The 25,698-nt window shown below is 42.7% G+C and overlaps 1 protein-coding gene and 1 long non-coding RNA gene across 2 annotated transcripts in view; both read left to right on the forward strand.

The window, feature by feature from the left end:
- Positions 1-19,606, forward strand: part of ap3b1a (adaptor related protein complex 3 subunit beta 1a) — a 31,568-nt gene extending 11,962 nt beyond the window's left edge. Inside the window, exons 18-27 of the mRNA XM_019856445.1 lie at positions 771-933; positions 1,054-1,249; positions 2,886-3,030; positions 3,133-3,181; positions 3,425-3,531; positions 7,936-8,164; positions 9,302-9,386; positions 10,246-10,343; positions 10,473-10,611; positions 19,273-19,606. Of these exons, the coding sequence (XP_019712004.1) occupies positions 771-933; positions 1,054-1,249; positions 2,886-3,030; positions 3,133-3,181; positions 3,425-3,531; positions 7,936-8,164; positions 9,302-9,386; positions 10,246-10,343; positions 10,473-10,611; positions 19,273-19,432 (1,371 nt within the window). The 3' untranslated portion in view covers positions 19,433-19,606. The remainder of the gene's footprint in view (positions 1-770; positions 934-1,053; positions 1,250-2,885; positions 3,031-3,132; positions 3,182-3,424; positions 3,532-7,935; positions 8,165-9,301; positions 9,387-10,245; positions 10,344-10,472; positions 10,612-19,272) is intronic.
- Positions 19,607-20,530: 924 nt separating this feature from the next.
- LOC109507187 (uncharacterized) lies at positions 20,531-21,149 on the forward strand. Its single transcript, XR_002166420.1, has 2 exons — positions 20,531-20,790; positions 20,882-21,149. It is a non-coding gene; the product is annotated as an uncharacterized LOC109507187 (long non-coding RNA).
- The last annotated feature ends 4,549 nt before the right edge of the window (positions 21,150-25,698 follow it).

The raw sequence follows: 25,698 nt of genomic DNA on the forward strand, positions 1-25,698 counted from the left end.
ATGCGTGTGCCCAACAACCCCCCCCCCCCCCCCAAAAAAAATCTATATTTCTTTTATGCACGAAAATGACCTGTATGACGAAATTAAAGTAATAAATAAAAATATTTGAATGAACATTTAATTTTATTTTCTCTTCTAATTCAAAAATATATTTCAAGTTATTCACATGTAAAATAAAACTCTTTTGGATTTTTAAAATCGTATATTTACGTATATTAGAAATGATTCAATGTACATTTCTCAAGACACGCCAATTGAAAAATGTTTTTATTTGTTCACTGGTTTCAGTTTAATTTCACTTATAAAAATAAATACAAACTATTCAATATAACAATGAAAATATCCTCTGGCCTCATTTTTCAGTTTCGTTTTCACAATACATGATAACCTGCTGACCCACTTTGATCGCGAATAGTTAAAATCTATGAATAATTGCCGCTCCTTGTAATTGCCATGTTAAAAATATTGTTGTAAATGCAAAATATCAACTCAACCAGAGATGGTTTCAAAAGACAGCCTTGACTTCTATCCTTTCCTTCACCATTACAACATGGGTTCCCCTCCCAAATATGAAGGAAAATGTAAATTCACAAATGGCGAATCGTGAATGTGCAGGCTTCCCCCCAAATATTTTCTTCCTGGATGGTTTCTTCTGGAGCCCGACTCTGCGTCAAACTAATGGGGCCTGGATTACCTGTTCCGCCCCAAATCTTTTTCCATGTTCGTAAGAATTTAATGGGATCACACGTTCTTCCTTCTGCGATGTTCAGGTGAAGGAATGGGCGCCGCTCGTCGGGAAGACCAAGCCAGCCCAATCGGATGACAAGTTCTACTCTGATGAGGACGAAGACAAAAAGGACGATGCCTCTGACAGCAGCAGCGACGACGGCAGCAGCAGCAACAGCGGCAGCAGCAGCAGCAGCAGCAGTGAAGGTTCGTGTCACAACTCGGTTTACTACAATACAAACTATGCGATCTACACTCCTGTTGTTAGCTGTTAATTAAAAATTTGCGACATGGTGCATATAATGTGGCGATTTTCTGGTTGCACAGCGTCAGAGTCTGGAAGCAGCAGTGACGAAGAGGCTGAGAGCAGTGATGAGTCCGATAAGAGTTCCACTGGCTCAGAGAAAAGTTCCGGCGAATCGGAAAAGAGCCCTCACGAATCCGAACAGAAGAAAAAGAAAATGACGAAGAAAAAGACCAAGAAAGCTCAGGCGGAGAAACGCCAACAAAACACATCTGACAGGTACTCCAAAAGCCCAAATGTACCTTCAAGTGGGTAGGGGAAAAAGTTCACTGTAAACCGAGGTGTGCTGTAAAAATACCCGCTAATCTGTTTCAACAATATGGACACTGAATGAGGATATGAAGGCGACCTGACCGACGTAAATCCAGATTTTCGCTTTTAATGCACTAGCGAGGGAACTTTTTTGTTTCAAATTTTTTGCCGGGGTGCGAATGCTGAACTGTGACATAGTGGAGGTCCACTGTATATGTCCCATTGACACAGAATGGAGGTACAAAGACCACCTGGCAATTTCACCGCTTAGTTGGTCAAAACTGAAGCCCCTTTAACACTGTCAAGAAGAAAAAAAAAAAATCCCCCTACACGAGTCCCATTAAGAAGCTAATCAAGCAGAATGGTCCTCCACCAGCGTGGGCCACGTTTACACGGCTAATGGCTAATGACTTGTGATTGGTCACCAAGCAGCCCGGCGTTAGCAAAACGTGCTAGTTGACTCATTACGGCGCTCTTTTCAAATTCACATCCTTCACACAAAGTGGCAGCCAATGCCCGCGCTCTGCCTGACCCCGTTCTTGCCATTTGCCGGCGCAATTAGCGCCGCTGCCACATGCACGTGATAATTAGCGCCGCTCTGCCCGCCCACCCGCCTCCCCCCCAATGCCTCCACAACAATCACGGCATCATGCCCTCATTACGGCCCAGTCGTTCCAGGCCCAGCCTAATCAGGCCCGCCGTGATTTATATGACTTTTTCCTGTTCGCCTCAAATGAAATCTGTAGGCCAAACGAATACTGGCTTTTCATCATGGCCCAAGTTAGACAGTCGGTTAGCGTCACAATTTCCCCCATTAATTTAACAGCCGAAAGTAGCGGGCGGGCGCAGCGGAGTAAACACTCATTATCGGGACAAATTGAAGAGACACGGAGCCAGCCAATGAGACGGGACGGCAGTGGAGAAATGTAACATTAAATTAGCTTGGCAAAGGCATTGATCGTTTTGTTTTTCTGACCTACTTTGCATTTCGCCAGGAATTCCCGTTGAGTTCATTGCGTCGAGTGCCTACGTTGCAAAGCCGCGCGCAATTGGTGACAATCCCCAGTGTACTGTATCGTCATGCCTTGTGTATGCACTCTCGGGATAAGTTTCCTGTCAAACTGAACGTCAACCAAAAGTTGCTTTGAAACAATTTCATCAAGTCTGTGTAGCCTAATGGTAACAAATGATGCAAAACACCATTGGATGGACTAACAAAAATTAGCATCCATATTGCAGTAACTAAATATCCAGCAAATGATATTCAAGCAACACATGTAGAATATAACACTTGCAAGTATATCTTCACGCTCTGTGAAGAACAATTAGTTATTTCTTTAATATACACAGTTACGGGAAGAATTATAACAGCACTTTGTTTCTTTATCTAGTTCGTTTTAGTTCCCTGTACCACTTAAAGGTGAACTATCGTGTGCTATTTTTCTTTGTTTCATTTGCAAGGTTGGAACTGATAAATGACATCTGCATTCATTCAATTTTGACTGACTTTTATTTCTCCATGACACATGCCTTAAAATGGCAGCAATCCGGAAAGTTTAGGAAAACGTGATGCCACGTTTGACGTTCTTCTTTTGTCTTCCAGCGACTCTGATAAAGACAGTGACGAGCCCATGCAGGAAAGTAGCAGCTCGTCGGGCGAAAGCTCCTCGTCAGAGTCTGTCTCAGACTTGGACTCGGTTTCTGCCGCGAAGCAGCAGAGGAAGAACAACCTCCAGCCCAAAGCCAAGGTAACGCTTTATAGTTATGCCTTTTAGCCTGCAACCACTTCATTTTACACTGTAGCTTTCTATGCTAACTTGGCCAACCTGAGTCTATTCACTGTGGTATAGGTGGAAAGCACGCCCGAGAAGGAAGTCTCCTTGCTGGATCTCGACGACTGTGAGTTCACTAAGTTGCAGTAAAATGCGCTAAGGTTTCGCAGCTCAAATCTGCTGTTCCAGCCTTCTATTATCATTAGAAAGGCAATTATCCTTCAAGTCGTTTCTATTCATTCTTGGAATGGTCATAACTAAATGGAGGAAGTGAGCTAGTCTGCGAGCAAAGGGAAGAAAATAGTCACACACAAAAATGTGTGATTTCCCCCAAAACTTGGTAGTCCATGTCATGTGGTTTTTCTTTCAGTTCTCCCAGCGCCCACAAACACAACCAAGTCCTCGGTGCTCTCCTCCAGTTTGCTGTCTGACCTGGAAGGACTTTCGCTCTCTGCCGTCTCCGCCACCACCACGCCGGTGAGCACGTGTGTGTGTGAATTTGCATGTGCGTGTTCGTTTCTTTGTGTGTTGGTCTTTGATTGTGGGCTTGAATGTGTGTGTGTGTGTGTGTGTGTGTGTGTGTGTGTGTGTTTATTCAAGTTTTTTTTTTTTCCTGTCCATGTGCATTTTCTGTTTTTACGCATTTGATGATGAGCGCGTGTGTGTGTTGGCGCATTATAAAAAGTGTCAGGCAGCACTTCAAGGTAGTGCTGAGAGTCTGTTGTTCTCGGCGGAGGCAGTGAAATGAGCTTCTCTTTCCCGGCGGAATGTTTTTACTCCCGAAGCCGACGTATTGACCTTTTCTGACGCCTTCTATTTATGGCCCGTCAGGATGCCTCCCTCGCTGCGCCTGTCTCGCCTGCACCCTTGAACTCTATTTCGCTCGGCGGGCCTTCTTCGCGCACGCCACGCCATACGTTGCCCTCCATCTCTCTGTTTCCCCCCCCCCCCCCCCCACACACACACCTCCCGCTTGTCCTTTTTGTGTATATCTGATGGTCGACCTTTCCCGCTGTCTCTTGGCCTCCGTGTGTACTTTGTATCCCGTCGCCTGCTCCCACAAGGGAGGAAAATGTCCAGATCATTCTTCCTATTTCCCAGGCGTCAGCCGTGTGTATTTTCTACCTCAGAGCCTTCTTCCAAACCAGGCTTTCCCCACCTGTAGTGAAAGAGGCACACCACCAAACAAAAATGTAAAAACAAAAAAAAAAAAAAGTGGATCGTCAATACCACAATGGGCAAGTACTGATACCAGGTGTCAGTAATCTTTGTATATTTGAGCGTTGACGAAGTAAATCTGTATAGTGTAACTAAATGGCAAGTACACTGCAATGTTGTCTTTGTAAAGACGAAGTTTATGCTTTAATGACGTGGGCGTGTTCGTCCGCACCGCCTTTCCCAGCTCGCCGGGTGACTCTGACTTTCCCTGCCCGCCCGTCACTCAGCATGATGGACAGCCGCTCTCAGCCTGCCAAGCAGGTGAAGGCCAGCCACTAGAAATGCAGATTACAACATCTGATTTAGAGGCAATTCTCTGCATAAATACATGATATGCGCAGCGGGGTAAATAAGTTCACCTTTTGATATGTGCGCGCACACAGTCTGGCCCCCGGTGTCATTTCTATTTCTGCGCAATCTGCCCACGGAGGCGGCGAGCGAGTCTCAGCTGAGCGCTCGGGTCCTTTTAGAGAATTACTGCATGGTTATCAAAGGCATTTAGATTAACCTCGGTCACTGCCTTTGACCTGTGCCACCTTCCCCCACTCTCTCGCATTCGCCAGCTCCCCTCTAATAACATTTTGACATTAGAATCTCTCACCGACGCCTCCTTAAATCCCAAGCGTAGCCGCGGACCTCTTCCAGCGCCGATCCTGATCGTGTTTCATTCATAATTAGCCGACCGGGGCGACCACTGGGGGGGAAATTGAACTGTCAGTGGCATTTGACCCCATCTCGCCCAGAAGAAGGCCATCATAATTTGTTCATTTGGTGTCCCATCAGGCCACCCTGCCTCCCGCCGCCCGGCACGGGCGCCCCCAGTTCCCTGCTGACTCGTAATTAGACGTGAGCTCGGAGAGCAAACCTCTCGCCGCCATTCAAACGGCGCCAGATTGACTCTTGCCAAGGATGGGGGGAAAAAAAATTGGAAATAGCTTATTGGCTGACTTTGAGAAATGTTTGGGTCTTGCATAATTTCTTTTGAAACATTCACAAGAAACATACAGTGGTGCCTTTGAATTAGGGCTGCCAAGGTTCGTCAGTTTGTCATGATCAAAACCGCCGAAAATAAATTTGATAATTGACATTGTTGATGATGGAAGCTTTGTTTTCCTTTCAAAAACTGTCTTGCCTCCCACGGCCCAGTTTTCCTTCTAAATGGAAGGCGAGATACAACTAACTTTAGCTGATGCAAAAAGTATGGACCCTATTTTAACCTCTTTTAAAAATCTAATATAGATTTTGTATTTTGTATTTTTTTTTTTTTTGTTCTTTAATGGAGGAGAATTTAAGTTACCTTGTGATGTGGGATGACTTTCAACAGGATTGTGGGACCATGAATTCTTTATGATCACATGAATATTGAAAGGTGTCTCACCATGATGGCCACTTATCAGTGTTTGGGAGACAAATATATAAGAAAATGGTCATAAATTAATAATTTGAGTTTTTTTGAAACGGGGAGCGACTTGTCAATTATCTTTTTTTTTTGTTCTGAACATGCACATTCATGCGTTACATGGACTGGGCAGCGTTTGTACGATGGGATCCATCAAATAGTTTCAGGCATACTGTAACTGTTCCTTAGCGTTAGCCGTCTATTAGCACGAACGTGTGCCGGTGGCAGTCTTGGTAATTAATGGTGTAAGATTAGCTCATTAGCTAATAAATTGGCATAAATGAAGTAACCTCGCAGCGAGACTCCAACTTACATGAGCGAGTTGGTGCGCCAGGCTATGGCAAACATTTATTTAATTCAATTTGTCGCCAAGGTCTTTGCGCCTTCCCTCAATTAATTGTCATCTCCGCACACCGAAGGGGACAATTAGGCCTTAAAGTTCCTGCTTGAGGGCACAACGAGCTGCTTTTTTTTTTCCCCGCTCTCCGAAACCAGAAATGGATTTTCAATATAAATCTCCTTCCCTGCATCCCTTTCTTGTAAATGGGCCGTCATGCGCGCGAGGCTACGCCCGGCTCCCGTTAGCCCTTTCGGATATGTCAGCGGGATTTTCAGGTCATTTGCCATGGAGGAATCGGAAGCGCATCCTCGCCGGCCGCCGCTCTGAAGGTGACTGGCGGCGGGCGTCATCCATCACGCCGCCTTCCTTTAAGTTGACGCATAATAGAGCCTCTCAATCAACGTGTTCCCTCGTTGTCACCTTCTTTTCCTGCTGTCCGCCGAGAAGATGATGACAGTGACGAGGAGGAGGGAGGATGGGGGGAGTGGAATGCGGCTGACAAGGGAGTCAAGGTTACATCCCTCTTGTTGCCTTTATTTACACTTGAGGTGTTATGGCCTGTGGAACAGGACAAGAGCTCACGTTGGCACTGCTGTCAGACGTTAACTGTCCACTGTGTCAAATGAGTGATAATAAGCCCTCGGAAAGCTTGTCTGGCTTCCCGGAAGACGGCACAAAGTAGGCGCACGCCGAGGGACCTTGAGCCAAGCGGCTAAATCGCCGGCCAACGTTACGGCCGGCTTTATTGACTTCGACGTGTCTGAAAGCGGCCCGATAAATTTGCTGGTGTGACGGGCGCCCATGCTAACTAATATTTGCTTGGTCTCCTTTTTACAGCATGTTGAGGAGATTGTTAATGGGATGGCGTCAAGGACTCCTGCTGCTGTTCGTGAAGTTTTTAGTGAGAAGGAATGAAGGTTTTTATGTTCCAGTAATGCCTTGGCAAGGGAATTCAATCTAGTTTTTAAATTCATTGTACATCTTTAAATTGTTATAAACGTGATATAGTGTCAAACTTTTTTCCATCGTCTCACTTTTCTGTGTTAAGCACTCACCTGGTCCAAAAAGTAAATAAAAGTAAATAAACCGATTGACACCATGTTGTCATACTCGATTAGCCTAGAAAATGAATACAATTTTAAAATTTACACACACACTCTCGAAGTTAGGAAATACAAACCAGTTTCAACAGTGGTTGGTTATTTCCTCCTTTTCGGGCTCATTAGTGACCCTTCCTTCAAAGTTAAGAAAAAAAAAAAAAGAGTCACTGATCAACATGAAATTGAGTGGACATGTCTATCATCATGGGACGCAACAAAAGGTCTCTTGGGTCCATGGCTGAAATGAAACAGGAAGTTAGCCATTTTGGTTTGGTGGTCTTCAAAGGCAAATTAGCTCATCGATGCCCTGCCAATACTGTACTTAAAAAAAACATCTAACCACCGCAACAGATTTGCCAATGAGCACAAATTTGTGTTGATGTCCGTCAACAAAAATTTTGAGGTTAGTGATGTATGGGGAAAAAAAAGATAGACTGTCGTCACCATACTTGACAACAAATGTGATCAAGAAGCCCAGTGAAGACGTGAGAAGTTGAGAATGTCGCCGTTCGAAAAAGCATCCCAGCTTGCTGTTTTTACCCTCCGCTTCATGCAATTTCCTGCGACTGAAAAGGGTATAAGCTCCTTTTTGTTTTTAAAGAAACCAAGTAGCCTCTCAATGGTGCCTTTGCGAGCCCTTGCCTTTCTATTCTTTACATTCTAGTGAACATCTAGTCCATTTCCCTCTGCCAATGAGGACATTTCTAAATTGGGCCTATGCTTGTTCACAAGGAGTTTTATTCCAGGAGGAGGGGCCACTCTAATCGGATGCAGTTCTTTTTCCGAGTTATGTCCTGACATTTTATGTGTTTTCCCCTTTACAGGTGACGAGTCCGTCTTTCGGGCCGGTGAAAAGCTACGAGTTGCTTCACCACATGACTGGTAAGGGCCTGTCTGCCAAGTATCACTTCCCCCGCCAGACCTGCTTGTACGGGCGCTGCATGGTGGCCGTGCAAGTCACGTTGACCAACGGCTGCGAGCGCCCCCTGGAGGAGATCCACGTCGGAGAGCGTAGCCCCGTTGGCCTGAAGATTCACTGTTTTAACACCATCGGTGAGTTTAGTCATCACGGAGGGACGAAAATCTGCTCTGTTGGGAGACCATATATCAAATCATTTGTAAAATCGTTTTGCGTAGTATTGCTTTAAAAAAAAAAAAAAAAGGATGAAGTTATCCTGATGCCTCCAAGTCCATCAATACGGCCTGAGCTAATCCCCACTAGTTAGCATCGATCACGCTCCGGCCGCGTTCTGCCGCATGACGGTTTCCCTCCCGTCAAAGCTCGCACTCGTGCGTGCCCAGCGGCCGATTGCGGCACATTGATCGCCGTCCGAGGAAGTGGCGTGGCCAAACTGCGGGTGATTGGGATCGATGGGCAGAAGCCCGCAGGAAGAAAAGGCGGCATTCACCCAAGCAAATCTTTACTTGCTGCTTCTGTGTCGATGGGGGATAAATGATTATTAGAGTTTCAAGCGCTGTGATGTGTTTTTGGACTTAAGCCCCTGTTTTCCAACTGAAATTTTTAATTTAAACACATTTGGAGGTGCCACGAAGTCCTTTCATACTTCACAAAAACAAAACACGTCGTTGCATCATCTTCCCAGAGTCTTACAGCCATCATACTATTTTCATTTCCCTTTTTTTGAAATTGGTCAATTTTACAGTAAACAGCTGAGTGCAAAACAGCTTGAAACAAGTAATCTACATGTCTTTTTTTTCCCCCCTATTTTTGTAGACCTGTGCGTGCCAGCCGTATTCGTGTCATCGGTGATGTGATACCATTTTCTCCCATTTCTTGCGGTAGAGAACGCTAAAGAATACAGTACTTTACAAAGTGTCTTAACACTTTTCAAACAGTGTACGAGGGCTAAAACTGTATTAAAAAATCTTTTTATATTGTCTCCATATCACAGATTTTAACCTTATGGAGCGTTTTTTGTCTTGATTCTATCAACTGTTGTGTGGCACCTCATCTCCTTGACGCTGATGCATCATAAGCTCGTTGTCGTGGAAACGTGCTGCAAGATTGAAGGACGGGCTTCTCATGCGCACACCGGTGGCCTTGACTTGCGAGCTAACGCACGGCTGTACCTGTCTGTTCCACTCTGCCGGCATCCCCCTCCTTCTCCTCGCCACCCTTGTCACTCACAGCAAATTCCCCCACTTCTCGTTTGTCTCTCTTCCACACAGAGCGCTTGGATCCGGAGGCCTCGGTGACTGTTTCCATGGGCGTCGACTTCAAGGACTCCACACAAGCGGCCAACTTTCAGCTGTGGTAAAAAGAAAAAAAATTCCTACATCATTCCACAAATTCACAAATTTCAAGATTGTCAACTACTACTTCGACATTCAACAAAACAGATTCACATTGTTCCCATTTGAGATTCGACACATGTCGCACATTTAATTCACCTTGGTAACAGATTTCAACATGCCACTAATTTCCAGGTCCCAACAAAAATTCACCATTCATTTCCAGTCCGCAATTTAGTATCGTTCAGTATTGTTTCCTTCAGTATCCGAACCGCTTATCCTCTATCATTTAACATAATTCCACATTCTGCCGTATTTTTTCATTCAGCAGTCAGTTACACGCAATTTCTCCCCAAATTGCAAATGTCTAGTGTTACAGCCCACTTGCATCAGGGCTAAGTAGTAGCAGTAGCCCGCCAGATCCAGCAGCAGTCGTGTGGTCGTTGGTCGACATTTTATAATGTGCGTTACCGCCACCTACGGGGTTGTACTAGAACAGGATCACTGAGAATGTCGTGAAAAAAAAAAAAAAAAGTTCGTCTCACCGCTACCTAAAGGACGAGAGTGGATCAGCAAATCAGACCGATGTTTGTTTACGCCTCCGTTCTCACCTTACTTCCCACTCTGTGCCAGAATTCTCACTTGAGACCACAGCCACAATTGATTAGCGTTTCTCCAAGATAACAATTATTCTCCCGATAATCGGGCCCTGGCCCGCTTCCGCTCGCTAAACGCCACTCAATAACCTTTTAAGAAAATCTGCCTTGGCACAGAGGAATCTATCCTGCCACAAAACTTCACTCTAAAAATAATTACGTTTGCAGTTGAATTTGTTTTCAAAGTGAAGCCCATGTGATGTGTGTGTTTGTGTGGCGGCTCAGCACCAAAGAGGAGCACTTCAGTGTTTCCATCCAGCCCGCTGTGGGCGAACTGCTGACACCCTACAGCCTCTCGGAGACGGACTTCTGCAAAGAGCAAAGTAAGCCCAAATACGCTATCCAACTCACACCATTGTAAAAACAAGTTCATCACTCCATAGTATGCTCCAGACCAGTAAACTGCTGTGCGTTGCAAGGCATGATGTTCCAGACCCAACTCCCTCCCACAGGTAAACTCCGGGGCATGAACGAGACCTCGGCAACTATCGCCATGGCGACAACAGGCATCTCCAATCAAGCCGTCGCCAAGCGAGTCCTGTCGGTGGCCAATGTGGGCATGGTGGCCACCTCTGAGAGTCATATACACAGGTCAGTCAAAATATAAAATGTGGCCATGACAACAGCTGTGCTCCAGTCAAGGGCGCCTTTAGTTCCTCAGCAACTTTCACACAAGGCAATTGCATCCTGCTTTTCACATTTTTTTAAAGTAATTTTACACATCCCACTTGCTATAAACTCATTTCAACATATTTAGAGCCATTTTTTAAACTATTCCTTTGCGCCTGTTCTCGCTCTCATTCAAGCACATGCGTGTGCGCGTGCGTGTTGACATGCCAGGGGAATGCCCCAAGATGGCCGACTGTGTAATTGGGTGTACACAGAGTGTGCTAATGAGCTTCCTCCTCTGTCGCGCGCACCTTGAGAGATAATTGGGACAGCGTTGTGCTTCCTCCATCTGTCTCTCCTCCACTTCCTGGTTGTCACCCTCTCACGTGTGAGCGATTCCTACAGATTGAAGGTAGAGGAGAGAAATGCCGGCAAACGCAAAAGGAGGGTCGAAAAATCAATGTCAATATCCGATAGCGCGCGTACGTGCTGCGCTCACCAGAAGACGACGCGTGGCCTCGTGATGAACTCTCTCTTCACCACTCAATCATGTTCTCTCGTTGCGAACACGGTGGGACGACGTTTGGAGCGTTGATTCAGTACGCCACCGTGACATGTTACTAACAAGGCAGAACTGTGCACTAGTTGACATCTGCTAGTGAAGACCTAGAATGTTCAGTAGAGTTTTGTCACCACCAGTAGTTGTGCAGTTTTTTTTAATTAAAAGAAAAATAATTTTCTTGACATGTAATTTTAAGAAAAAAAATCTATATGAAAATACGTTTAAAATCCATGCCCTGTACATTTTTTAATGAATAAACTAAATTGCCTTTACTACAAAATATAACAATGCCTGAAAAAAAACGAAATTAAAAAAAATTTAATTCATTTACTTTGTTGAACAAGAGAAGGAAAAAGTTTTTTAAAAAATTCCAACTAGTTCTTAGAATTTTCAACAGTAAGTCTAAATGTCCTTTCCCGCAACGTAAAAAAAACACTTTTGAATACCAGTCACCTTTCCCTTGAATTTTTTAAAATTGAAATTATAATAGATAAAATCACACATTTTCTGTGTGATGTTAGTTTTAAAAATGTTAATATTTCTATTATTCTGCCTTATTTGTTTGATTGTCAAAATAGAAATTAATGGTCTTTCCCGTAGTATTATCAGCTGCAGTTCTTGTGTTGAACAGCAGGGTGCAGCACTGCTTCTCCGAGCCCTGCTGGGTGGCTTGGGGGGGGGGGATGCTATGGTTGGGTAAGGGGGCTGTGCCTGCCAAAGCGCCCAAATTGATTGCTGTGAGGGAGGATGGCAATAAATCAGGCAGGAAAGCAAATGTAGAAAAGACTGTTCTTGTTTGTGTCCAAACAAGCGGAATAAAATAAATGCGCTCCATTTTTCAGTCCGTTTGAAGGCAAATGTGATGGAGTGTTACCCGGCCCCCAAATACGCCAGCGCTTTGTTTAGAAAAACACAATTCAATTAGGATTTAACCCTAACTACGCCCACTTGTACCGGTCCCTTTTTTCCCCCCCCCCAAGCCACGTTTACTTCATCCAGTCAGTGATGGGTGAATAAATACCAAACATCTTTATAGAAATGTCATTGCTGTTCCCTGTATTAGTCTAAAATGTTAGAGGTACCCACAAAAATAAAATCTGCATATTTCATCTCGTGACTAAGTCCATCTTTTACATTGCTGTCCCCGAACTCTTCTCAGAGGACATGGAGCAATAAATAATGCAATAAATAAAAAAAATTGAGCTGTTTGATTTGTGTCATAGGCGAAAATTATGCTGCATGCGATTACCTGGTGGACGACCTGTTTCTTCTTCTCGAAGCGTTACAGCGATCAATTTTTTTTTACAAAACAGGCTTAATGAAATACTGTATCTAAGCTAACAATTTTCCGATGTTATTGTCCAAAAACCATTCAGTCTTTCAAGCTTGAGTCGACATAATGCTGTATGGCACTTCTCAGGTGACGATTGATTGATTGATTGATTGATTGATTGCAATGTTGTAAAAGCAATGCCGCTCACCCTGGGAGCTCCCTGCCCATTTTGTTTTTGTTTTGAACTTAAATCTGTGAAGTAATTTTAAAAAAAATCATGAAAAAATAATTTCTATTTTGTAAATTTGACAAACAATGGTTTTCCCGAAGTGAGATCCTGACGAGCGTCAAACCCGGAAGCGTGACATCACTTTAAGCCAACAATAGCGGGGCTCACTATGGAAAGTGTACAAAGCCAGTTGGAAAGCGACGTTTCAAATGTATCTGAGGGAATCCAGGTGTGTGAAGCATCGGAGGAAGGGGAGGTTGTAGGCAAGATGTATGTCAGACCATACATGTATCAGCCAGATGCGGAAAATGTGACGGACATGGAGTGGAGACAAGATCCGTGGGATTGGACGAACAGTAAACTATATAGGCTGCGGTTTTTAGCCTAGCGTTATTTGTTTCCAATTCGATGCTGTGCCATGCTATAAATTGCGCACTATGGTATTACCTACTCGGTCCTTGTATTTATTCCAGCTTGCGCTGAGAGCAGTCATAGTGGGTTGGTGTCCTACATTGTCATTCCTAAGGTAGTTCTGTTGCGTTGTCGGCCACTCCGCACAATATAACGCCAGCATTGTTAGTTGTAAACCATGACAGAGTATTCCATCCATGCACTCATATAGTTGGAATATTTTTGTACAGGATTACATCCATGTACACGTATAATACTTTGAATCAAATATTGTCATCAACAATAGCCAGAGTTATTCATTAATTTTCACACCGACCTTTTCTTACAATTCCCGTTGAGAAAACAGAGATCTTCTAAGTGCCTGTAACAAAGAATGCTCGTCGACACCGGCGTGAAATTCATTCGCTTTTGCGAGAATGAAACTGTATCGTTCCAATTTTCTGGTCCATTTATGTGCCCTATTCTTTTCTTTTGGCCACTCAAACAAACAGTTTGCCTGAATGTGAACAGTGCATTGCCACACAGCGCCGAGGCATTTCGCCAAATCACTAACAATGGCAAAGAGCAATTGATGGGACAATCGACAATGCGTTTCAATGGCTGACTGGTGACTCGGCATTCTGTAAATGCCTGTATGCAATGTATTTTGCAGGTCTCTGTGAAAAAAAATTTGGCTGTACCTGTCTTAAGGGTTTAAATGCGGCAAATGAAAACATGTGGCTTGACGCAGCTCCAACTGAAAGCTTGGCCCTCGTCCCTTCAGCCTGAAATTTCCCGCATGACCAAGTTTGGAGGGTTGACGCTTGTAATCAGGCCTAATACCCGGTGGCCATCTGGCCACCGCCACTGCCCGCCTGGCCGTCCACTCGTTTGAAGGACACTCGTCCGTCCCGCCGTCCGTCCGGCTGGAGCGCCGCCACAATGGCGTCCATTTCCTGAGCAGCTTGTGTACTTGTGACGGGTTAAGTCGTACCCCCCACCCTTCCACGCTCTCACCGGGAGCCAGTGTAAAGGTGAGGGCGGCTTTATCCCGGGTGAAGGGGAGGCAGATGGCACCTGCGCGGGCTCTGTCAAGTGAGGAGAATGGCGGGTAATTGGAGAGCCCCGCCGATCGATGCCAATCTGCCTGCTGGGCTTGGCTCTGCTTTGCTTTGCTATTCTACGCGCCGCAATTAACGCACCGTTTTAGGCCCCAAACTGAGGCGAGTGCACGGGAATACCAATGGCCTGTTTAGCGCGCCGCTTGACACCGATTGAATGCGTTCCCGGGTCAGCCGCCCTGACTCGCCATGATAATACGCCTGCGCATCGTATCCAATTTTAATCGTGATCACAATTTGGGCTGGCGGGATTTAAAATGTCATCATATGTCCTCACGTAGGGCCATACAAGTGTATCGAAAAAAAAATTTCGTCATCGCAACAATGGCACTTGCAATATGCATTGTTTGAATGCTCTCATATGGAATTGTATGCTTTTATCTGACTTGAACTGATCAGATTGCAACCTTAAACAGTATCCAGGAGCATTTTTACAATTAATCATTAAAAAAGGACTTGAAACCAAATATTTAAAAAAAATTGTTTGGTTGAACATTTTGCTGTCTAGATAAGATAAGAAAACCTTTATTTGTCACACAATTGGAGAAATTCCCAATTTACAGCAGCAAAATTATGAAATAGAGAAAGTAGAAGAAAATAATATTCTTGTTTTATCCCCATAAGTGTCTAATAACTATTATTTATTCATGGGAGAAATGTATTTATTTTATTAAAAAAAAAAAAAAATTCTGTATGATCACTGTCATGCTAGTTTCCGTTAGCTAATCTGTGGTGTTCTCACAATATATATTGGCAAAAAAAAAAAAAATGGTGACATTCAAACAAAAGATATGGTTATTTGAACACCGCGGACATTGTAAGGAATCTTTAAATAAATAAATAAATAAACAGAAATAAAATAAATGCCCTTAACTCCATCTGCGACTGAGGAAATAAACTAGCCACTATTTGCGGGAGAACGGTATTTACACTTGAAGCGGTGTCTCCAGAGAGCCGGGATAAAAGCAGCCTTGGGCTGGTGTTAACAGGCCCAGTAAATGTAAGATTTATTTCCGAAATCCATTAGTGGGAGGGGGGAGGCGCCACGCGCGGCGGACGGACGCCTCGGGCCTCGGCGGAAGGAAGGAGCGCGACGGCAAATGCTTTTGAGGCCTGATTTAGCGCGGCGGGGCCTGAAGAGGCGTCAAGACAAGTGGCTAATATTTTAATTAAGGCTGAGAGAGAGCCAAGCGAGAGGCGGATAATAAACTCCCTCTGCTCTGTTGACGCTAATTTAGACATTCCCCGGAGACCGCCGCAGACACTTTGGGAGCCGGGCACGGTTGCATTGTGTACGGTCAACCCTTCCCCTCCCGTGCTAATTGGCGGACGCCTAGTCGCGTCCCATCCCGTCCGCGGAGGGGGCTTCTTGACAGGCTTTGGTCAGGCCCAAGTGGCCGACTTTGTGGGCTGTTTGTCGGGCTAAATGGAGGCAGATGGCAGGGATGGGCGGGGGACCCCCAAGATGCAGCAGGCGGAAGGGTTGGGGGTTCGCAGCGGGTCGCACCGTATGGGGCCGGATGGTGGCGGGGGGTCCCCCCTCGTACTCAATAGATAGCCACAGTCCATAAAATGAGTTTTTAAGTTGGGTTTGAGTGGCGACTGGGGCGGGGCTCTCACACCATCAGCTGTCTGTCAGTCACCACGATAATAGACGCGCTGTGCTCCTTTTTCTCTTTTGGTCAAAGAACCAAAATAATCTTGGTTTTCTACTAAATATTTCATCTTTTACTTTAATAACAACTACTATTTTTACTCTAATATTTACTTGTACTGTGCAAGAATGAGACCTAAATGAATGAAAATGGACAGTTTTGTCGCTCTTTTGCAGTTGTTGTTTGTACTTGACCAAAAATTTTTTTTAGGATTTGACACTGTAATTAGAATTGAAAAGAATGTTATCCACGAATCCCCCCCACCCAAAAAAAAACCAATTAAGCCCACTTTTTTGACATTCTGCTGTTTCCACAGTTGATTCAACTCATCCAAACTTCAAAAGATTCACAAAACCAAAAAAAGACAGATTTTCCCAGGATTCCATATTTTCCATGCAAAAAAAAGGAGACATTCAACGTCATTCAGGGCTGAACGGTTTTGAAAAATAATAAGATTGCAATTTTTATATTCCTTCAATGTTGCGTTAGCGATTTAATGTGGGGATTGTTTTTTTCCCAACATCTTCATACGTATTTTTTGAACAGACACAAGCAGTAAATTAATCCGTACTACAATATTATGTACAATGTATTTTTAGATTTTTTTTTTTTTTAATCGTGATCACAATTTGGGCTGGCGGGATTTAAAATGTCATCATATGTCCTCACGTAGGGCCATACAAGTGTATCGAAAAAAAAATTTCGTCATCGCAACAATGGCACTTGCAATATGCATTGTTTGAATGCTCTCATATGGAATTGTATGCTTTTATCTGACTTGAACTGATCAGATTGCAACCTTAAACAGTATCCAGGAGCATTTTTACAATTAATCATTAAAAAAGGACTTGAAACCAAATATTTAAAAAAAATTGTTTGGTTGAACATTTTGCTGTCTAGATAAGATAAGAAAACCTTTATTTGTCACACAATTGGAGAAATTCCCAATTTACAGCAGCAAAATTATGAAATAGAGAAAGTAGAAGAAAATAATATTCTTGTTTTATCCCCATAAGTGTCTAATAACTATTATTTATTCATGGGAGAAATGTATTTATTTTATTAAAAAAAAAAAAAAAATTCTGTATGATCACTGTCATGCTAGTTTCCGTTAGCTAATCTGTGGTGTTCTCACAATATATATTGGCAAAAAAAAAAAAAAATGGTGACATTCAAACAAAAGATATGGTTATTTGAACACCGCGGACATTGTAAGGAATCTTTAAATAAATAAATAAATAAACAGAAATAAAATAAATGCCCTTAACTCCATCTGCGACTGAGGAAATAAACTAGCCACTATTTGCGGGAGAACGGTATTTACACTTGAAGCGGTGTCTCCAGAGAGCCGGGATAAAAGCAGCCTTGGGCTGGTGTTAACAGGCCCAGTAAATGTAAGATTTATTTCCGAAATCCATTAGTGGGAGGGGGGAGGCGCCACGCGCGGCGGACGGACGCCTCGGGCCTCGGCGGAAGGAAGGAGCGCGACGGCAAATGCTTTTGAGGCCTGATTTAGCGCGGCGGGGCCTGAAGAGGCGTCAAGACAAGTGGCTAATATTTTAATTAAGGCTGAGAGAGAGCCAAGCGAGAGGCGGATAATAAACTCCCTCTGCTCTGTTGACGCTAATTTAGACATTCCCCGGAGACCGCCGCAGACACTTTGGGAGCCGGGCACGGTTGCATTGTGTACGGTCAACCCTTCCCCTCCCGTGCTAATTGGCGGACGCCTAGTCGCGTCCCATCCCGTCCGCGGAGGGGGCTTCTTTGGTCAGGCCCAAGTGGCCGACTTTGTGGGCTGTTTGTCGGGCTAAATGGAGGCAGATGGCAGGGATGGGCGGGGGACCCCCAAGATGCAGCAGGCGGAAGGGTTGGGGGTTCGCAGCGGGTCGCAGCCTTCTTGTTAGGACCCTCTATGGTGGGGGGGAACCATGTGCGCTGGGGCCATTTCCATGGAAATTGCGGGCTGGGAATTCCCCTATTGGGACGGATGGTGGTGGGGGGGACCCCCTCGTACTCAATAGATAGCCACAGTCCATAAAATGAGTTTTTAAGTTGGGTTTGAGTGGCGACTGGGGCGGGGCTCTCACACCATCAGCTGTCTGTCAGTCACCACGATAATAGACGCGCTGTGCTCCTTTTTCTCTTTTGGTCAAAGAACCAAAATAATCTTGGTTTTCTACTAAATATTTCATCTTTTACTTTAATAACAACTACTATTTTTACTCTAATATTTACTTGTACTGTGCAAGAATGAGACCTAAATGAATGAAAGATGGGGCGGGGCCCTCACACCATCAGCTGTCTGTCAGTCACCAGGATAATAGACGCGCTCTTCTGCTGTTTCTCTTTTGGTCAAAAAACCAAAATAATCTTGGTTTTCTACTAAATATTTCATCTTTTACTTTCATAACTACTATTTTTACTCGAATATTTACTTGTACTGTGCAAGAATGAGACCTAAATGAATGAAAGATGTTTTTTTTTTTTTTTTTAACATCTGTACCGTATGGAACCTTTGAGACCACCAAGAGAATCAGGTCCTCTCAAATTTAGTCCGATTTGATACAATTTAGTAGAAAACTTTGTTGGATGAGGCCTCAGGAACCACATGTTGTTAAATCACATGCTGTACATTAAGTCTGACAGTGTATTTCCTCAGAAATGGACAGTTTTGTCGCTCTTTTGCAGTTGTTATTGTTTGTACTTGACCAAAAAATTTTTTTAGGATTTGACACTAATTAGAATTGAAAAGAATGTTATCCACGAATCCCATGGACAGTTTTGTCGCTCTTTTGCAGTTGTTGTTTGTACTTGACCAAAAATTTTTTTTAGGATTTGACACTGTAATTAGAATTGAAAAGAATGTTATCCACGAATCCCCCCCACCCAAAAAAAAAAACCAATTAAGGCCACTTTTTTGACATTCTGCTGAACAGACACAAGCAGTAAATTAATCCGTACTACAAAAAAAAAACCAATTAAGCCCACTTTTTTGACATTCTGCTGTTTCCACAGTTGATTCAACTCATCCAAACTTCAAAAGATTCACAAAACCAAAAAAAGACAGATTTTCCCAGGATTCCATATTTTCCATGCAAAAAAAAGGAGACATTCAACGTCATTCAGGGCTGAACGGTTTTGAAAAATAATAAGATTGCAATTTTTATATTCCTTCAATGTTGCGTTAGCGATTTAATGTGGGGATTGTTTTTTTCCCAACATCTTCATACGTATTTTTTGAACAGACACAAGCAGTAAATTAATCCGTACTACAATATTATGTACAATGTATTTTTAGATTTTTTTTTTTTTTCGTGTTTGTTTTCTTCTTGAAGGAGGAACATGACACCTGACATGCCCAATTTCAATTCTTCAACTCATGCATCTTGATGTTTCCTCTGCGCCCGCTGCAGGTTCGCGGGGCGTACGGTGAGCAGCGAAGTCCTGGTTCTGGTTGTTCTGGATCTGAAGGATGAGGCGGGCGACGGCGGCAAGCTGACCGTCAACAGCGAGAAGAGCGTCATGGCATCCATGTTGCTGCGAGACCTCAAACAGGCCCTCACCCAGGCATAGAGATCAGCTCCGCCATATTTTTTTTTCCTCTTACACCAGGTCCCAGCCACATTACAAAAAAAACATTTGCTAATATTTAGTATGACGTATTAGCATTGTCCGCAAAAGCATTGCAGTAAATGTCCTTGAAAACACACTTTCACCATAAAGCTATCTAGCCAAGTGGCTTAAGTTTCATGTTTTCACTTTAATTTTAACTCGGGCTGCAATTAACAAATATTACCAGTAGAATATTGTCTTTCTAAACCCACAAACACGGCAGAGGCTATAAAAGCGCAGCTAGTTTGGCGGTAGCGAGCGTCAGAAAGCATTCGCAGAGCTTCACGTTTTCCCACTTTAATTGACGAGGAAAACTGCCGATATTCCACCAGCAGATCGAATGAAATGCTTGATATGGTGCCAGGCCGCAGCGAACAGCTGTAAAGCTCATCTGTCACGCCAACTCTGCTTGCATCCATCACCTCCGCGCTCGTTCCCCAGCACAGCTGTTTACTCACGCTGATGCTTTCCAAGCACATTTTCCAGGTCCTCTTTTTTTTCACAGCAGCCGTGTGTTGATCTCATCAAAATAAAACCAACAGTAGCGCGCGCAAATACGGGGGGGGGTGGAAAAAGTCTCGAGACCACTATTTGGATTCATCAAACCATGTTTCCATAGCATTGCTAAGCAACGTTATTATAGTTTATGAAAAATAACAAAAAGTAAAATTGAAAAAGGATTTTTGTAAACAAAGTAGAAGAAATAGGAAAATGCTTTTAAGAAATGGTAACTAACTTACAGAGTACATCTTATGTTTATAAAACTAACTCATTCTAGTGAAAATGTCCTTCATTTTCATCTTTGTCAATGTCACATATGAGCTTTTGGGCTTCATTTTAAATGTTTTATTTTTTTTTCGCGGTATTGCTCTACATCGATTCACAAGAAATAAGGTCAAACAGTTGGTTGAGAATTGGAGTTTACTTCACTTTATTGCTCAATACTTTGTTACCTTTTTTATATCGCGCTGAAAAAATACAGTATTGAGTGAAAAAATTAAAACTAATACTAAAACTAATAAACTAAAACCAAGTATTAAAAAAATTACAATCCTGCTCTAAAAACTACTTGAAACATTTTTAAAACAAAAGTAAAAACAAAAAGAAAACTATAATGAAAAATCCAAAACTATTATAATCATGTTGCTCATTCCGTGAACTGACTAACAAAAAAAAAGCTAAATTAATACCACATTCTAACAATCACTGATAAAACACTCGTATATCTTTTTTTTTTCGTCAAATTTCTGAGCGCCAGAACTTATTCTTGTCGCCAACATCAAAAATTCTTCGAGAACTGGGGATGGGGAATAATAAATGTCAAATTTCAAAGAATAAAGTTGAAATATTGCGTTAAATATGTCCTACCTTAATGAGAAAAAGTAAAATTAGAAGAAACTCCAAAATTAGACAAAATGTAAAATTTTGAAATTTGAGACGCTTTACACATGCATCTCCTGCTGTTTCAAAACATTCCAATTTAAAAATGTTTCACTTATCTAGGGAAGTACTTACCACATCCTCAACTTTTTACAATAAAATGACCCAAATCAAGAGATATTTTCAAACATATTTACCTCCTTCCACATTTCTCCCGTTTCAAACCATTCCAACTTCAAATTGTTTGGCTCAGATTTTAATGAACTGGCAATTTTCAAATAAAATTCTGAAACTGAGAGATGTTTTATGTCATTCAAAACCTTTCCATGTTTTCAAAATAAAAATTCCAAATTCTGAAATATTGAAATTGGCCTTTCACATTTCTCACTCAAGTCAAAGCATTCAAATTTCGAAATATTCAACTCATCTTGGGAAGTACACCCCCACAAAAAAAAAGTCAAATTTAACTCAATTTTATTTTGTCAAGTGGTTGCACGAAATAAAATCATCGGGATGCAGCTACTTTTTTTTTAAGCAAACGATACATTTACTTTTAAAAATGTATCTCGATCTATATGATCATTTTGCTTTTTGCATCCACTTGATGACATAAAATTGAGTAAATTCCACAAAACCTTTTTTTTTCCAGTGTACTAACCACATAACCCTCATTTCATGAGAAAAATCACAAATCAAGAAATCTTACATATTGATCTCCTTTGCACATTTTTTCATGTACAGTATTCAAACCATTCTAACTTCAAGTCTGACGCATTTTCACGAATCGCTTCATTCCAACGCATTTCATTTCAGCGTCAGCTTGTCAGCAATGACACGAATCGTCTGTCTTGTTTGTATTATTATCGTACAGGTATATCTAATATGGATTATTTCTGTGCGTGCGCAGCCGCTCATCTGAATGCTAATTGCCCTTTTAAAAAATCCTCTTTGCAGGCCCGCACCGAGACCTTCAATTAACCTATGCTCAGGCTGGTCGTTTATATATTTATTTTTTTTAAAGCGGGGGCGGTTAGGGGGAGTGTCTTGGTTCGGGAGTTAAACGCTCCTTTTGTCACTGAGACTGCCTAAATGGAGAGTGAAGGCGTTTTTTTTTTTTCTTTCTTTCACAATGACGGAGGGATTACGTGAATGGACTCCCCGTCGGGACAATTATCACGCTAGTTAGCATGTGAAAAGGCCGCACACATGTGGCCAAACGCACGCAGAGGATTACGCCCCCCAGACCATATCATCTCATCCTAATCCCTTGATAATCCTGTTAACAAAATTTGCCGAGTCCATTAAAAGCGCCGTTGATGCTTGAAACCAGTGGCCGCCACACAACCACCCAAAGCAACAAATCAATACTCATTACATGAACTCAAGTCCGCTAGCTCAATGCCAACATTGTGCCCCAGTTAGCACATGACGTGCCACGTTTCATGTTTTCGCTTAAATAACGTGAAGTTTCACTTTGTAATAAGAAGCTGTCACACTATTACAGGATAAGATAAAAGACTGGCGCGGTGTTCCGCGATGGCGTTTTAAGGCAGCCGGCATCCGTTGCGTTAGCTTACTGCTATCTGTTGCTTCCTTGGCGTTCTACATATTTGATCGACACTTCTTTACTTTACAATTCTAGACACAGGTCGCGTTCTATTTAAATGATATATTTTTCAAATGTATTGCGTTAAAATGCGAAACTTATGGTGTTAAAATATAAAACTTGAAACTGAACAACAAACAATGCGCACCAATGCCGTGCGGGTTTGTGACATGTTCGATCAGTATTTAAATGTGTCATATATTTCGACCAGGGGTGTCAAACTCATTTTTGTCACGGGCCACATTGTCGTTTCGTTTTCCCCTCGGAGGGCCGTTATAACTATGAATTTTGTAAAACCACACACTGTAAATGTTAAATCACCTCCACAGTGAACAACAACTTGATGGATAACTTGTTTTGAAAATCAGACGTCAAGAATAATGGCTTGTTTAAATATTGTTGTTCGGGATTAGATATGACAGTTTGACATTTCGGTTCAGCCTTCAGCAAGCATCATGGACGTTGACATGCTTGATTTGCTTTCGCGGCCACACAAGATGATGTGGCGGGCCAGATCTGGCCCTCAGGCCTTGACTTTAACACCTGTGATTTAGACACTCATTCTCTTTGGAACCATGCCAGACTTTTTCCATCTTGGGTGGGAATATAAAACTTGATTTGTTTTTTTTTCACATAATTTATAACTGCGCCATAAATCAAAATTAAGGAAGATCACTGAAATATTCATCATACATGCACAGTCACATCTTTCATGTTTTGTGCACTTGATCACAATTTGCCTTTTATTTGAAGTCACTTCTTGGAGGGCCTGGGGGTGATTTTATGTGAATGATTTATTTTTTTACCCCCCCAGTAGTCATTTGGGAATTTTTTTGTCATTCTTAAACAAGTCAGATTATGGTGTAGCTGTTTTCAAAAAATTATGTAGTTGTCGCATTTTTTTTTCCAATTTTTTTTTCTCAAAGAAATCATCAACACCCATGAATGAAGTTGCTTTTTTTTTCCTCCAACCACAAAAAAAAAACTGAAAAATTCTTAAAATGATGTTGCTTTCGAGGACCCACGTTGGCGTTTTCTTTGCTTCGCGACGGTGGTCATCATCTTGAGGCCAGGATGCAATCAACGTATGTCCTATTAGGTGTGCTAATTGCTAATGCATACTAATTAGGCTGGCGGGAGGATGTGATGGAAGGCGCATGTCCAAAAAGTGCTGGCTCGAAATTGACGCCGCACATTCGATCAGAGGGTAGAAGCGAGATGCTTCCACTCCAGCCAAGCCTCATTTTTTTGGAACATATTGAAAATATACCAGACAGACACAATATGTTTTATGTAGTTTTACACCTTTTACACATTTCAATTGAAAATTGACGCAAATCAAAACGACATCTATCTTAATCCCAACATATAATTTGATGCATCATAGGCAGGATAACGGAAATTAGCATTGTTGTTATGCTGATGATAAACCTTTAAGCGAGTGTTACTTAAAGCAACAGAAAAGCAGCCATACGCTGGATATCAAACGTCTACACACCTTCCTTCAAATGTCAGGTTTTTGTGGCATGAAAATTCTAAGCACCTCCAAACCCCTCGACTGACTCTGGGACCACCGTGCCACATTTATTTAGCACTCAAAGCTGTTTGATTGGCCGCTCCCCTCCATCCGCCAGATAAATAGCTCAGCGCTAACTGTCAGGCTAAACTAGGAAGCGAATAAATTATTTTAAATTCGCCCGGACGCTATCTTCTCCAGGGAGTTTACCCCCTGTAGGAAATAGTGCTTTTTGATGCGTGTGTGTGTGTCTATGTGCGAGTTGTCCGCCCGGACACTGGGAAGTGTCGTTTTTGATTAGCAGCCATGCTGTCAGTGTGTGAGGAGGAAGAGGAAGATGGGGGTAGGGGTGTGTGTCATGAGGAAGAAGCGGAATGCATTATTCATACACTCACCTGAGAAGTGGGGGAAGCGGGGGGCAGCTCTCCCTGAAACGTTGGGGAGAGAACACTTGACACAAGACAGCCCACAAATGCACACACACACAAAACGCATGTGCATACACACTCACACACACACACACACACACACACACACATTTATATGCACACGGATCACTGAGAGATGGATATATGTACATGAATCTACAGAAACATTTTAAAAGACAGCCATTTTATTTAGGCAAACAAATAGGATTAAAAATAACAAAAACTTCAAGAAAAAGAGATTAAAAAAAGGACAAAATGAAAAAAAAATTTAGAGACTTTTTGATATCTGAAAATGACGAAAACACACAAAAAAATGAAAAGTGATCAGAATGGCATTTTAAAAAGGGACAGAAAGACCAAAATAATGGGCAAAGTGAAAGAAAAAAAAATGGAAAGACCAATCTATCCAAAAAGGGACAAATATCAACCAAAATTAAGAAAACCAAAAGAAAAATGAAAAGACCAAATTGTCCAAAAATGGACAATATATCTCCAAAATTTAGAAAAAAGGATGGTTCCAAACAAGGAATGAAAAGGAAAAATTTGTGACTGTTTGGTGCAGAAATCAAACCTGTGATTATTAAAACAATTTAGCGCCTTGTGTGCGCTTGTTGAAATTCTCTGTCGGAATGTATTTAAAGTGTGAAAGGAAAAAAAACAAACGCAACTGCAGCCCGTTTTTCCTCTCCCTGTCCCTCTTTGATATCCGAAAACACAGAGGGGGTGGGCGCTGAGGAAAGGTCATGTGTGGACACCAGTCCCCGCCCCCCACCCTTGACTCCACCCCTTAATAACACATACATTTTAAATGTCTGTCCACTGACCCGTTGCCAAAAATGGACAATATATCTCCAAAATGGAGAAAAAAGGATGGTTCAAAACAAGGAATGAAAAGGAAAAATTTGTGACTGTTTGGTGCAGAAATCAAACCTGTGATTATTAAAACAATTTAGCGCCTTGTGTGCGCTTATTGAAATGTATTTCAAGTGTGAAAGGAAAAAAAACAAACGCAACTGCAGCCCGTTTTTCCTCTCCCTGTCCCTCTTTGATATCCGAAAACACAAAGGGGGTGGGCGCTGAGGAAAGAAAGGTCATGTGTGGACGCCAGTCCCCGCCCCCCACCCTTGACTCCACCCCTTAATAACACATACATTTTAAATGTCTGTCCACTGACCCGTTAGTGCTTATGGATGTCCCCCTCGGCCGGTGATTTGTTTAAACCGCGGAAATGGCGGTGGCGGTCTGTAAACAAGCCGAGTGCCGAATGAAGGCACCCACCCAAGCGTGGTGGCGGCTC

Source organism: Hippocampus comes, unplaced genomic scaffold (genome assembly GCF_001891065.2).
Source record: "Hippocampus comes isolate QL1 unplaced genomic scaffold, H_comes_QL1_v1.1 scaffold213, whole genome shotgun sequence".
In the NCBI taxonomy this organism is placed as follows: domain Eukaryota; kingdom Metazoa; phylum Chordata; class Actinopteri; order Syngnathiformes; family Syngnathidae; genus Hippocampus; species Hippocampus comes.